At 45.3% G+C, this 15,426-nt stretch overlaps 1 protein-coding gene across 2 annotated transcripts in view; it reads left to right on the top strand.

The window, feature by feature from the left end:
- The first annotated feature begins 12,830 nt into the window (after nucleotides 1-12,830).
- Nucleotides 12,831-15,426, top strand: part of SH3D19 (SH3 domain containing 19) — a 114,946-nt gene continuing 112,350 nt past the window's right edge. The window contains exon 1 of one of the 2 annotated variants that reach the window (XM_040331895.1): nucleotides 12,831-13,297. In XM_040331895.1, the coding sequence (XP_040187829.1) occupies nucleotides 13,204-13,297 (94 nt within the window). In that variant the 5' untranslated portion in view covers nucleotides 12,831-13,203. The remainder of the gene's footprint in view (nucleotides 13,298-15,426) is intronic. The other variant, XM_040331894.1, reaches the window with a different exon arrangement.

Raw genomic sequence — 15,426 nt, 5'->3', positions numbered from 1 at the left:
TACCGCAGTGTTTGTTCAGTGTTAATTGTCAGTGTCAGCATGTTAATACTATACAGCCAAGCACAAATTACTGCTTGTTCAATTATAAAATGATGGAGATCATCTTCCACCAAATTGACTTGAAAAACACCATAGCACTTTTTTGTCAGAGAAACATGTGAAAGAGATCCACGTAATGTAAATACACTTATCAGTGTGCATTAATATTTTACAAACCATTCTTCTATGTATAGTTTGCAATTACTCATGAACCTTGGGGATAACAATATTTAAGCTGGCCGTACACTAGTAAAATTTTGTACAAATAATCACGAAATAATCATGAAAATTCTTGGAATGTTTAATTTTGTTTTTTGTTGGGTTCACACTGATACTACAAGCGCCCCCCCCTCCTGAACCGTACCAGGCTGCATGCCCTCAACATGGGGGGTGGGTGCTTTGGGGCAGGGGGGCGGTCGGGGTCGGGGTCTGCGGTCGGGGGGGGCTTATCGGAATATGGGAGCCCCCTTTAATAAGGGGGCCCCCAGATCCCGCCCCCTACTTTTTGTGAATGAGTATGGGGTAGTTTGCAGGTTACTGACTGATAGGTGACCAACGTCCAACCTCTCAGTACCTGGTTACCTTGTCCCCGGTGGATTGTCGAGACCCTGTTGGATCGCCAGCCTCTCTTGGCTCGCCTCAGATGGACTCCCCACAGAACTGCTTCCTCTGACCGGGGAAACGCTTGGGATCTTCTCAGAAATGGGGACCCAGTCGATTACTGGGGCCCAGCCACAGCTTTAAATGTTCCGGACCAACGTGGTCCCGGAACCAGGAACACTGTGTGGCACGCGCACCCTGGCCTGGAAGGCCATTTCGCCGGGGCGCTGTGATGCAGTCACCCTGAAAGTGGGTGCCGCACTCGAAAAAGAACCCAGACCAATGGAGTCTGTCTCATAAATACCCTCCCCCAGCATGCACAGCGAGCAAAACCCCTCCTGATAGGCTGCCGGGGAAAAGCACCCAAACCTCGACTCCACTGCTGCCACCTGTCGTCCTGGGGTGGGAACAGCACCCCAGGAGCGGCAGAATGAGCCCACAGTCAGCCAAGCTGAGACAGAGACCCAAATTTGAACAAATCAGCTGGGTCAGAGATAATTAACTCTCTGACCCCCTCTAAATTTAATTTAGCACCGGTACTTAGAAGTAACCAGGCGCTACATATATATCTGTGCAACATGAATTGATGTCTTACACTGTGTAGTTAACAAATAGCCATGAGCGCTTTTCTTATATTGTAAAGTAACCAGACCTGCACTGCTTTACAGCAAATAACCTGAAATCCAGCCAAGTCATTGCTTTCAAAGTAACATGATAAACGTGTGTACAATATGTATTTGACACACCTATTATTATTGCTGCATGCAAGGCAATCAACACACACAGCAATTATATAACCCCATATACAAGATTATCATACCACTGAGCTTAGATATTTTATATTGTTCTTTATAAAGCAGCAAATGAAATGCAACAACTTCTTTATAAAGGTATGTTCATAAAAAAAGTGGAGCAGACGGAATCTGGAGCAGTTTTTTATAGTAACCAATCAGCTATTAACAAAACTAAACCAAGCTAGACACTGATTTGTTGCCACGCACAGCTGCTCCAGATTCTGTCTGCTTCAGTTTTAATAAGGCTGGGTTCACACTGGTACGACACGACAGTCGTACTACTTTGTATCCGACTTTGCCCTGCGACTTGAAGTCTAACATGTGTCCGACTTCAACGAACAGGGATCCAACTTTGATCCAACAATATCAGGCACTGTGTCTGTGTATAAATCTTAAGGAAGAACTCCACGCAAAATAAAAAAAAAAAGCGTCATGGGTTCCCCCTCTAAGAGCATACCAGGCCCTTCGGTCTGGTATACATTTTAAGGGAAACCCCCACGCCAAAAAAACGGTATTGGGGGTCTCCCCAAAATCCATACCTGACCCTTATCCGAGTACGCAGCCTGGCCGGTCAGGAAAGAAGGTGGATTAGCAAGCGCCCCCCCCTCCTGAACCATACCAGGCTGCATGCCCTCAACATGGGGGGTGGGTGCTTTGGGGCAGGGGGGCCCTGCGCCCCCCACCCCAAAGCATCTTATCCCCATGTTGATGAGGACAAGGGCCCTTGTCGGGGTCTGCGGTTGGGGGGGGCTTATCGGAATATGGGAGCCCCCTTAAATAAGGGGGCCCCCAGATCCCGCCCCCCTACTTTATGTGAATGAGTATGGGGTAGGTCCCGGCAGCTCCGGGGGTCTCTTTCGACTTCAAGGGTCTTTTCCGACTTCTCCGGCCTCTTCACCGCGCTCTCCGGTTCTTCTCCTGCTGTCCGGTGTCTTCTGCCAGGCTCCTCCGCTATCTTCTGCTCTTTTGCCCGCTCTTTTGCTAGCTCTTGCCCTGTCTTCTCCGTCGTCTTCTTCTGTCTTCTCTTCTTCCGATGTTGACACAACGCTCTCTCCCGCTGTAATGCCGTGTGCACAGTGCTCAACGACTTATATAGGCATGGGGCGGGATCACCGGGTGATGTCCAGGTGCCCTCTCATCCCCACCCCCTTTCTTGACCGGCCAATTTTACTCCCACGCCAATTTTACGGCGCTGGGGGTTTACCTTACAATCCATACCAGACCGAAGGGCCTGGTATGCTCTTAAAGGGGGAACCCATGCCGTTTTTTTTTTTTTATTTGGCGTGGAGTTCCCCCTCAAGATCATCAGAGCACAAGTCGCATGCCAAAGTCGGATCAGGCAAGGCGGTGTGTCGGACCAGTTAAGACGGCTCCCATAGGGAATCATTGGTTTTCCCAATGTTTTCCCAATGTCGGAGCGTTTGTCGCGTTTGTCGCACCAGTTAGAACCCAGCCTAAACCCCTCTCAATCAGGAGAATAAATTATTATAATGGTGCAGAAAACTTGCATTAGTTTAAGTCTGTCTTCTCCACCCATCTTTACTCCTGACTATGGATGAGTTCAGGTGTGTCCGCACCCATGCAGAGCCTGCCAGGAAGTTGGCACTGTGCAGCGCTAATCACAGGCAGTGACACCTTTTCCAGATCTGTGGCTGCAGAGATCAAGAAATGTCCCACTGCCTGTAATTAGCGCTGTGCAATGCCGACTTCCTGGCAGGCTCTGCAAGTATGGGTTGCTAACACGCCTGAGCTCTCATCCTTAGGCCTCATACACACAGTTCGATTGTTGTACGACCGAGCATCTGATTTTGTCTAGCATACTAAACACACGCAAATTGTCATTTGGCAAACACGAACGTAGTGACATACTATGAGAGTATAAAGAGGAAGTTCATTTCTCAAGAGCTACCCTTTGTTAGTCGAAGTTTGGTGAGAGCGTTGATTCACGCTTTTCAGATCGTACAAAACAATTTTCTTTAAATATGTTTAGCATAACTACATCAGTATCACCAGCAAAGCAGCTTTATTATTATGCCATTAAAAAAGATGAGAATGTGCGCTGCATTTCAATATTTTATCAATTGCCGCGTCACGAATGTTAATTTTAGATTACGAACAGTAGTTTACAAGACCGAACTCTTCCCAGTTGTTCGTTGATTCCGAGCATGCGTGGTTGTACTTTTTCGACTTTTGTGTGATGGATTTTTGTACTGACCATCTGAAAATCAGACGTTGAGTTCACATGCGCCAAAAATGTTATAGGCTGCACATCCAGCTTTTGTCTGACGAAAAAGTCAAATCGGCTGTCGAAAGGTAAATCTGGAGACAAAAATCTGCAGAAAATCTAATAGTGTGTATGGGGTCTAACACCTCTATGTTAGGCGGGATTCACACCTATGCAGTTTTAGTGCTTTTTGCAGATTTAGCGTCCATTTAACATGGTTTCCTATGGAACACGTTCTGTAGTGCAAATCGGCAAAATGCACTAAAACTGCATAGGTGTGAATCCAGCCTTATACCTACGGTTCGATTGTTGGAAGGGGATTGTCTGTTGACAATAAAATCTTACCGTTAGTACGCTCCTTTTGATAATTGTTGTCCGATTTTCCGCTAACAAATGTTGGATGACAGGCTAGTAAATTTTCGGCAGACAACAGTTTGATGTCAGATTTTCGTGTGGTCAGTACACAAATCCGTCACACAAAAATCAAAAAGTACAAACACGCGTGCTCGGAATCAATGCTCATTAAACACAAAATTACCAGAAGGGGCCCAAAGGGTGGCGCTCAAAAGATGAAATTCCCCGTAGTACGTCACTACGTTCCTGTTTGTGGCACGACAATTGTGTACCGTTAGTATGCAAGACAAGATCCTGGCACACACCCTTTTGACAAAAATCAGACGCTCAGTTGGCCAACAATCGTACCGTGTGCACTAGGCTTTAGGCTGGGTTCACACTGGTGCGGTGCGAATTTCAGCTCTCTTATCTCTGCAGAGAGATAAGAGAAGTGTTCAGCAGATCCATTGCGTTTAAGCTGCAGATTAGCTGCGAATTTGGAGACCTGGGAGAGGGGAGGGGGAGGGGGGAAGTGTATTGAGCTGAATGAGACAAATACTGAAGAGAAATGAACACATCTGCGAATTCAGCTGCGTACCCATAGAAGATAATGGGCCTGAATTCGCACCTGAGCCGCACCGCAATGCCTAAAAGACGCACACGGTTTTGCGGCAATGCGCAGTGCGAATGCATCGCACATATGTGAACCAGCCTCATTGAAAACAATGTATTTTTAAATGTTCTGCGAATTGGATGCGGTTTAAGCCGCACTCAATTCGCATAGGTGTGAACCTGGCCTTACAGCTGCACACGGTGAGACATACATTACTGCAACCTACAACGATGCATCTGCATACCTCCCAACTTTCTGAGATAAGAACGAGGGACACCTATTAGCAAAAGTTTGTACAAAAAAAAAAAAAAAAAGATTGGTTAAGCTCACAAGAACCTTTTTTACCATTAGTATTCCTTTATACTGGCATTTGGAATTTACAAATGCAGCAATTTAGAAATTGGATGAAATGTTTAGCACTGGGAAACACTTTTTGATAGATTCATTTTATATACTATATAGATCAGACCAAAATGAGGAGGAAAGAGGGACAGATGGACTTTGCTCCAAATCAGGGACAGTCCCTCGAAATCGGTGCATTCGGTGCATTATTAATTATTCAAACACACTGTATGGCATAAGGCAATGTTCTGTGCATTGTGGTGCACACTGCATTGTTAAAGAAAAGGGTCTTGTGTGTTTTTTGTCTGTGCATTAGCATACCTCCCAACTTTCTGAGATGGGAATGAGGGACACCTATCAGCAAAAGTATGTAGGCATAGGACACACCCCTTGCCACGCCCCCTTAAAGGAGAATTGTACAAAAAAATAAGATTGGTTAAACCCACAAGTGCTTTTTTTTACCACTACTATTTCTTTATATTGGCTTTTTGAATTTACAAATGCAGCAATTTAGAAATCAGATGAAAGTTTAGTGCTGGGAAACACTTTTTGATAGATAAAAAGTGCATTTTATATACATCTATATAGATCAGACCAAAATGAAGGACAAATGAGGAGAATGAGGGACAGAGGGACATTGCTCCAAATCAGGGACAGTCCCTCAAAATCAGGGACAGTTGGGAGGTATGCATTAGCAGCACATTTTAATGAACGGGCTGCCTAAATAAACTTACATTACCACGCGAAGTAAAACCATTTAACACACTGCAAACATAGAGAATTTCTTTCCTTCAAGAACAAACAAGAATTAGAAGGGTTAACAGAAAAGCCTTTGCTTGCAACAGAGTGAGAACACCCGAGTACACCAGGCTGTTTTGTATAGGTAAGCATTGCATGGGAAAAGCCAGATGGTCACAGGTTTTCCATGCTTTCTACTTCCCTGGCTGCCTCTTACAGGAGCGTTGCTTGGCCTATGGATGTAAAAAACATAATGTGCGGAAAGTTGTCCCTGATTATAGGAAATGTTTATAGCTTTTACTGGGCAAAAAAGGAACATCTGAGAGGTTTATGTGTTATACACTAGAAACATGAAAGTGTCCTACAAAAATGAAATTCAAGGAAAGCTAATTCATGGGTCTGCCCAGAGAAGAGGGCATTACTAAAATTTGAATCCATGCTTCCAACAGAAATGTTTGGCAATACAGTTTTAGCACTGGTATTACGGGGCCAACAGCGTAAGTACTGTTTCTTTTTTAGGCATTTAATAAGAAATTGTTCCCTTTTGGAATACCTGAGAATACCTGAGAGAACAAAAGAAAAGTTATCAGTACCATTTGTTTTTTTGTATGGAGCTTGTATGAGAAGTAGTGATGAGCTCCGGCGTGTTCGCACAGTGCACGTGCAGAGCCCGCCAGGAAGTCTGCACGGCGCTGCGCTAACCACAGGCAGGGAGACATTTCCCGATCTCTGCAGCCGAGCATCAGGACTATGTCTCCCTCCCTGTGATTAGCACAGCGCAGACTTCCTGGTGGGCTCTGCACGTGGAGTGTGCGAACACGCCGGAGCTCATCTCTACTGAGGAGCAATGAATGGCAAATCATGATGCATGTAGGGTAAGAAAACTATTTTTAAAAGTTCCACCCATATAAAAGTCACTTTTAATAATTGGAAACTAACCTGTCCCAGGGTCCAGCAATGTGGGGGAAACTAAGCTGTGCTCCTCTCCATGGCGCCGGCATTCTGACTATGGGCGACCGGCTGTGGCTTCGCAGCCGGGCACGCATTGCGCATGCGCTAACTGTGTTGCACGCTGTGATTGGCCGGGCAATCTTTCGTGACCTGTGACGTGTCCCAGAACATTGCACGGAGGGAGGGGGTAGAGGTGAACTTCCCTGGTAGGAAGTGGGAGCTGGGTGCCTCTACAAAGAGGGTAAGAGGGTGTCCGCCCCCCTCCAAAAAAAAAATGTCATGCCAAATGTGCCATGTCAGGGGGTCACCTTCACTTAAAGCGGAAGTTCCATTTTTAGGTGGAACTCTTCTTTAGGCTGGGCTCACACTAGTGCGGTGCAAATTTCAGCTATCCTATCTCTGCAGAGAGATAAGAGAAGTGTTCAGCAGATCCATTGCGTTTTAGCTGCAGATTAGCTGCGAATTTGGAGACCTGGGAGAGGGGAAAGTGTATTGAGCTGAATGAGACAAATACTGAAGAGAAATGAACACATCTGCAAATTCAGCTGCGTACCCATAGAAGATAATGGGACTGAATTCGCACCTGAGCCGCCGCACCACAAGACCTAAAAAACGCACACGGTTTGGCGGAAATGCGCAGTGCGAATGCATCGCACATATGTGAACCAGCCTCATTGAAAACAATGTATTTTGAAATGTTCTGCGAATTGGATGCGGTTACAGCCGCACTCAATTCGCATAGGTGTGAACCTGGCCTCAAGGAACTAATTGTTCCTAAGTGCTCATGTATGGGACCTGTCAAATCCCATTATCTTCCAAGAAGGTCATTTACCGATATGGATTTCACAGATTTTCAGTTGCAGCATTTCCTTTTTTTGTTACCTGTAATAATTTAGCTTTGTTTACTGGTAAAAATAATATGTATACACCCTGTCCGAGTATTGCTCATGCCAATGATTTGATGTTGTTAACAAACAATATAAATGTCACTGATGTGATAGAGAATTTTTTATTTTTTAAACAATTGAATTTATTGGAATCGCATACAAAAAAGGTAAATAACATAAAGGAGTAGGTAACACTCCATTAGGAGACGATTTAGTTCACATTTGTAGTGCTATACAAGTTATTCATTCATTCAACAGTGATATGTCATGAGTATATCAAAAAATATTGATTAACCACTTGCTAACTGGGCACGGACCAATTTTCAGCTTTCAGCGCTCTCACGCTCTGAATGACAATTGTGCGGTCATCCAACACTGTACCCAAATTACATTTTTATAATCCCCCCCCCCCCACAAATAGAGCTTGTTTGTGTGGTATTTGATCACCTCCATTTTATATTTTATTATAACATTTTGCCAACAGGTAATTTTTCTCCTTCATTGATGTATGCTGATGAGGCTGCATTGATGGGCACCGATAAGGCAGCACTGGTGGGCACTGACATTTGACACTTTTATTCAGGCTTCTATCCTTTATTTTTACCTGGTAATCCTGTGAATAATGTACTACTTGTTCTTTGGTGGGTGCATTCTCTCCTCCACTGTATTCATTCAACCATGATTCTCACCCAGACTGGTTCAAAGAGGTCTGTTTGTGTTCATGCCAAGTTGGATCAATGTAAGTATGCGATCCAAATAATTCCTAGCGTACAGCTATAGCACTTGATTGCAAGCACTTTTCTGTATGTTCCAATGCAGTGCGTTTTTAGGAAGCTCTTTAAATTCAATGGGCTGCCTTATATGCATGAAACGCGCAAAAAAAGATTTAAGATTTTTTTAAATCACAGCGCACCAAACCATATGGCTTCTGGTGTAAAAAGGGGACTCTGGATGTAAAAGGAGAACTGTGATGTGAAGGGGGACTTCTGATGTCAAGGAGTGGGGCTCTGATATTATATGCAGGGCCGGATTTCCCACAAGGCCAACAAGGCCAGGCCTCGGGGCGGCACTGTATGCAGGGGCGGCGCTGCACGGCGGAGGAGACAAGTAATTTTTCAGCCGTGCGGGCCGTGCGGCGGAGAGAGATTACATCTTCTCTCATTGCACGCACTGCTGTTCCAGCTTCCGCCCTTACTTACAGGCTGCGCGACACAGAAGAGAGAGAAGGACGTCATCTCTCACCGCCCGCCCTCACTCTCATCTCTCACTTGAGTCTCATGGTTCACCTGCAGCTAGTTTCCCCGCACGGGAGAGGAGAGGCTGAGAGCGTTGTACCTGGCTGCATGTACTCTGCAATGCTGGGGGGGGGGGCTTGATTTTACATGCAATTAGTGACAAACTGGTACTTTTTAGGTGGCAGCAAGGTAACTGTGGCAATCCCTTTTCTGCTAGCAGGCAGTGTGGCAAGTGACATTCCCATCTAGTGGCAGGCAGCAAGGCAAGTGACATTACCATCTGGTGGCAGGCAGTGTGGCAAGTGACATTCCCATCTAGTGGCAGGCAGCAAGGCAAGTGACATTCCCATCTGGTGGCAGGCAGTGTGGCAAGTGACATTCCCATCTGGTGGCAGGCAGCAAGGCAAGTGACATTCCCATCTGGTGGCAGGCAGTGTGGCAAGTGACATTCCCATCTGGTGGCAGGCAGCAAGGCAAGTGACATTCCCATCTGGTGGCAGGCAGCATGGCAAGTGACACCCCCATCTGATGGCAGGCAGCATGGCAAGTGACATCCCCATCTGGTGGCAGGCAACGTGGCAAGTGACATCCCCATCTGGTGGCAGGCAGCGTGGCAAGTGACATTCCCATCTGGTGGCAGGCAGTGTGGCAAGTGACATTCCCATCTGGTGGCAGGCAGTGTGGCAAGTGACATCCCCATCTGGTGGCAGGCAACGTGGCAAGTGACATCCCCATCTGGTGGCAGGCAGCGTGGCAAGTGACATTCCCATCTGGTGGCAGGCAGCGTTGTACCTGGCTGCATGTACTCTGCAATGCTGGGGGGGGGGGGCTTGATTTTACATGCAATTAGTGACAAACTGGTACTTTTTAGGTGGCAGCAAGGTAACTGTGGCAATCCCTTTTCTGCTAGCAGGCAGTGTGGCAAGTGACATTCCCATCTAGTGGCAGGCAGCAAGGCAAGTGACATTCCCATCTGGTGGCAGGCAGTGTGGCAAGTGACATTCCCATCTGGTGGCAGGCAGCGTGGCAAGTGACACCCCCCCCATCTGATGGCAGGCAGCATGGCAAGTGACATCCCCATCTGGTGGCAGGCAACGTGGCAAGTGACATCCCCATCTGGTGGCAGGCAGCGTGGCAAGTGACATTCCCATCTGGTGGCAGGCAGTGTGGCAAGTGACATTCCCATCTGGTGGCAAGTGACACGCTCAGGGCTCCCACTCATTCTGCTTTATGGTGAGTTGAACTATTTCATTTTATATTGCAATGTAATGCTAGAAATAATGCATTTCAATAATCCTGACACCATAACAACCATCGTGCTGGAATGATTGAAGCACTAACATCAGTCATTGTCTGCGAAAAATCGTTTACCCCCCCCCCCCCCCCCCCGTGTGATGGTGGGGGGCGGCATTGAAGGACCCGGCCTTGGGGCGGCAAAGGGAGTAAATCCGGGCCTGATTATATGGGAGACTTCTGATGGAAGCGGGCTCTGATATTATAAGGGACACTTCTGGTGGGAAAGATGATGATGGAATAATGGAGGTGGGGGCTTTTGATGTGTTTGGGGGACTCTGATGTGACCCTATTTCTTGACGCATGTTCATTCATTTAAATAAAAAATAAAAAAATGGCCTGTGAATATATGTAAAATATACAACGTGGTCCTCATACTGAAAAGATTGGAGACCCCTATTATGTTGTATTGCAGTTCATCCAGCATATCCACAATAATCCTAAAAGGGAGCAGCTAAGATGATCACATCAACATTACATCACTTCTGTACGTCCCAAAATCAAGTGTTGCAAGACAAAACGTTTGCATGACAATGGAACTAGATTTTTAGCTCTACACTCACCTTTCAAATGAAACTGAAGAAATGATAGATATATATATTTTTTTTCAGAAATACGTACAATCCGACGGTACAGGGCTAGCTCTACAAACAGGGGCAGATCCACAAAGATCTGCTCCGGCGCAGCGTATCTGAGATACGCTACGCCGCCGTAACTTACTTAGCTTTGATTTGAATCCTGAAAGAATTTGCGCCGTAAGTTACGGCGGTGTAGTGTATCTCTCGCGGCGTAAGGGCGCGGAATTCAAATGCGGCGAGTAGGGGGCGTGTTTCATTTAAATGAAGCGCGTCCCCGCGCCGAACGAACTGCGCATGCCCTGTCCGTCAAAACTCCCAGGGTGCATTGCTCCAAATGACGTTGCAAGGACGTCATTGTTTTTGACGTGAACGTAAATGGCGACCAGCCCCATTCAGGGACGACTTACGCAAACGACGTAACATTTTCAAAATTATACGCGGGAACGACGGCCATACTTAACACTGAGTACGCCACCAGATAGCGGCTTTAACTATACGCCGGAAAAAGCCGATCGGAAATGACTTAACAAAATGCGACGGCCGCTCGTACGTTCGTGGATAGTCGGAAATAGCTAATTTGCATACTCGACGCGGATTACGACGGGAACGCCACCTAGCGGACACCGAAAAATTGCATCCAAGATCCGAAGGCGTACGAAGACGTACGCCTGTCGGATCTAACCCAGATGCCGTCGTATCTTGTTTTGAGGATTCAAAACAAAGATACAACGCGGGAATTTTGAAATTACGCCGGCGTATCAATAGATATGCCGGCGTACTTTCTTTGTGGATCTGCCCCACACAGTCTATATTTAGTAATGGCAATATGAATCCATAACTTTATTCTAACTATGGAAAATTGCCACAATACACAAATAACACACTTTTTTTACATTAGGATGTCGCATGGATACAACGACATCTCTGGAATACTTAACCACTTCCCTACCGCCCATAGGCATATGACGTCCACATATGGGATCTCGCATCCTGCGTGGATGTCATATGACGCCCCGGGCTTCCCGGCTGTCTAAGGGGCGCACGCCCGGGACACGGTGCGCGTGGCCCGGTGGCCGCGATGTCTGCTGGGCACTCGCGATTGCCTCAATCACTGCAGGACTGTGGATCTGTGTGTGTAACATTGGGGAGCGTTTCAGGTGTTTTAGCGCTAAAAATGGTGCCTGAAAAGCACCTCTAATGCCTCCCCAGTGTGAAAGTCTGAGTGCTTATACACTGAGGCGGTGCGCTTGCAAGATGGGGGGGGGGAGTCCTGCAAGCAGCAACTTTGGGGCAGTGCGGGAGCACTGTATAGACCGTCCCTGCCCATTGAAATGGGCAGCGCTGCTGAAGTGCTTCGGCAGTGCTGCAACACGGGCGCTTTTAACCTTTCCTCTGCCGTTAGTGGGGGTTTAAAGCGCCCTGCTAGCGTCTGAAAAGCACCGCTAAAACAGCGGGTAAAGCTTTAACACTGGCACCGCCCCAGTGTGAAAGTACCCTTAAGTTTACGGGAAAAAAAAAAAACCTTTAGATTGTGTTCACACTTTCGCGTAGCAGGAAAGGGTTCACGTTTTGTTTGAGTAATTGGCATGTGATTTTTTTTCATGTTGCATAGGGCCAGCCTATTCACTTGAATTTGTCACCTGAAAAGAAGCTGCTGCTCCTATTTTGAGGTGACAAGCTTTGTTAGATTTTTTTCAGCAGAATCGCATCACGTTTGGGGTGCCATTAAGGGACAATGGCACCCCAAACACGCGTTGTGCAGTGATGATCGCTGAGCAAATTGAATTCCAAATCGCGAGGTGTGAATGGAACCTTGGCCTCTCCAACCACCTTAAGGCAATGAGAGGTTCTGAATGGAACGTGTGCTGAAGTGTTTTCTATTCCCATGTTTTCTATAAAAATTCGAATATGGAACGTGTACTGAAGGAATATGTAATGACCATGCTGTAACAGAGAACATATGTATTCTCCCCTGTATGCTTTCCTTTATTAATACCAATTGGAGAAGATCTAGAAAAGGGCCATTTACTAAAACAGGAGCAGCAGTGCCCAGTAACCAATCGGCTTCTAGCTTCAGCATGCTCAGTTGTGCTTTGCCAGTGAAGGCTGGCAGCTGATTGGCTGTGGATGAGAGGCTGGGTGCCATGCCTGAGGAGAGCTGTGATTAGCAGTAAGCGGCTCCTCTCTCTCTCTCCCTCACACACATGCCTGCACCCATCTCCTTGTGCAGGTACCTCCTTCTCCTCCTCCCCCCTCCCCTCCGCCTTTTGTTTTACTATCACAGGGAGAAGGAGAGAACAATTTCCTGTTGACACCGGAATATTTAGAAAGTGCAGGGAAGGAGGACCGGGAGAAGCTGGCCGGGGAAGTTTCCTGTGACTAGCAGCCAGGCCAGCCGTGCTCGGATGAGGAAAGTTTATGTGGCCGGCCTGGCAGGCTGTATGTGCCATCATCGAGGAGTCAGGTGCGGGAGATCCAGGGGCTGAGCCTAGAGGACGGAGGAGAGCACAGCTCGGCCTGCACACCACAAGGAATGTGATTTTTCTCCTGCCTCTGCCCTCCTATGCTGTCTGCTGATGGCTGAAGCCTGGCTGGAGGAAGAGGAGGAGGAGCTGAGGGACAGTGCTGGCAACAGGAGACACAGGAGGTCCAACCTCAGCCAAGCTACAGGTAACCATGGGGATCAGGGATGGATGGATGGATGGGCACAGGGTCCTATTCCTCACACCTGGTATACATGGACATCACCCACATCCATTATTCTAGAAATAGCTAGATGGGTCTAATGCAGCCTTTCTCTACCCATTAACCCCCCCAGAATCTAAAGGAGGACCCCTCACCCTTCTTGCTGCACTAAGCATGTTCCCCCATACAAGGGCCTATTCACACTATGTGCGCTCACCTGCGATTTTCCTCACGCAAAAACGCAGGTAATTGCAATGACACAATGTCCTGTTCACGCCAGAAAGCTGTGTTTATCTGCCTTGTATATTATTGCAGCGCACAGAAATGCGTGGAAGGGCCTATGTTGTTCAACAATATATTTTGTATATATATTTTGTTTATTATTATAATATTTTTATTATGGTGTTTATTTTTATTATTGTGATTTGTTATTATTATTTTATTTTTGTGTTATTATTGTTGTGTTTATTATTATTATTATTATTATTATGAAGCAAAAAATAGTTGTTTCATATGTGTATTAACTGATTATTTCAGGATATCTAGTTGCAGCACCACTTCTTCTTCTTTTTTTTTTTTTTTTTTTTTTTTATAAATCTTTATGCAGTACCACTAGTTTTGGTTACACCAGCACGTTTTGATTTTTTCACAACAATTTCATTATACTTTATTTTCACATTATATTGATTTAATAAGGGGTTTTAGCGCAGATTTTTTTCCCCACCTTTTAACACTATTATTATTACCATATATCCTTTTATTATTGTATTTCTGTGTTCCAGAGCTGTGCCATATTATGCAACATGTTTGCATATTATCGCACTGCAACGCACAGAAATGCGTGTAAGGGCCTGTTTTTTTTTTTTTCAAATCAATTTTTATCTATTTTTAAAGGATCACTAAAGAAATCTTTTTTTTTTTAGCTAAATCGCTTCCTTTACCTTACTGCAGTACTGGTTTCATGTCCTTATTGTTCATTTTTGCTTTGAAGTAGCTGTAATTCTGCTGTGATCTCCACACTTCCTGCTTGTCTGGCTCCTTATAACCATCATACTGGGAGCTTTTCACTGTGGTCTAAGCTGTCATTACTGTGTGTCTAAAACTTCACAGAACCAATCAGATTCATTTTAAAAACAAAACACTGATTTGTTTGTTTGTGTTCTGTGTGTCTCTCTAGTTCACAGGAACATGAAACCAGTTTAAAAGTAAAACTAACCTGCAGGCACATTATAGGATTGATTTTTTTCTATTTGTAATCATTTTTAAAAGGAATCAGTTAACTTTTATGTCTCTATACCCTGTAAACAGTAATTTCAGCAAAAAAATAGTTTTCCTTTTAGTGACCCTTTATCTATTTTTAATATTGTGTTTATTATTATATGTTATTTTATAATTGTGTTTCTCTGCATTGCAGAGCTGTGCCATTTGATGCAATGTGTTTGCATATTATTGCACTGCAATGCACAGAACCACGTGAAAGGGCTGGTTCACCACAGATGCGGTCCAGTACATTTTTATTATTTATTTTTTTCCTACATCAAAAATGCATTGACAATAGGTTATATGGGTTCCAATGACATAGGACACGCTAGTGCAGTGCTTTCCAGGGTACTCAAAGTTAGGGCAGTACTGGAACGTGGCAAAATGCATTAAGTGCTAGTTCTCACCAGACGCAGTTCCATTCAGTTCCCTGCGCTTTTTTTCTGCATTTAAAAAAATGCATGCACAGTGTTTTCCATGTATTCCAATGGCTCTAGTTCACACCATGCAGTCAGTTTCTGCACCGCAGAAGTGTGAACTAGAGCCATTGGAATACATTGAAAATGCTGTGCATGCATTTTTTTTTTTTTAATAGTGCAGGAAAAAAGCGCACAGAACTACATCTGGCGTGAACTGGCCCTAAAAACGCAACGTAATGCTTTAAAGCAACAAAAAAATAACTTTTGAAAAATAGAAACGAGAGGGGAAAAAAAACACACTAGAAAGCATTAAAAGGGTGAATGCAGAAACGCATCCAGGAAGAGTTTTTGTGGTGTGAATGAACTGAAAGCAAACGCGCATCCGGAGTGCATTTTTTTTTTTTTTTGTTTTTATTTTGTTTTTCTACATTATAT

The sequence above is a fragment of the Rana temporaria genome, chromosome 1, assembly GCF_905171775.1.
Source record: "Rana temporaria chromosome 1, aRanTem1.1, whole genome shotgun sequence".
Taxonomy (NCBI): domain Eukaryota; kingdom Metazoa; phylum Chordata; class Amphibia; order Anura; family Ranidae; genus Rana; species Rana temporaria.
Note: the sequence above shows the minus strand (reverse complement) of the source record. Positions and strands in the feature narration are given on the sequence as shown.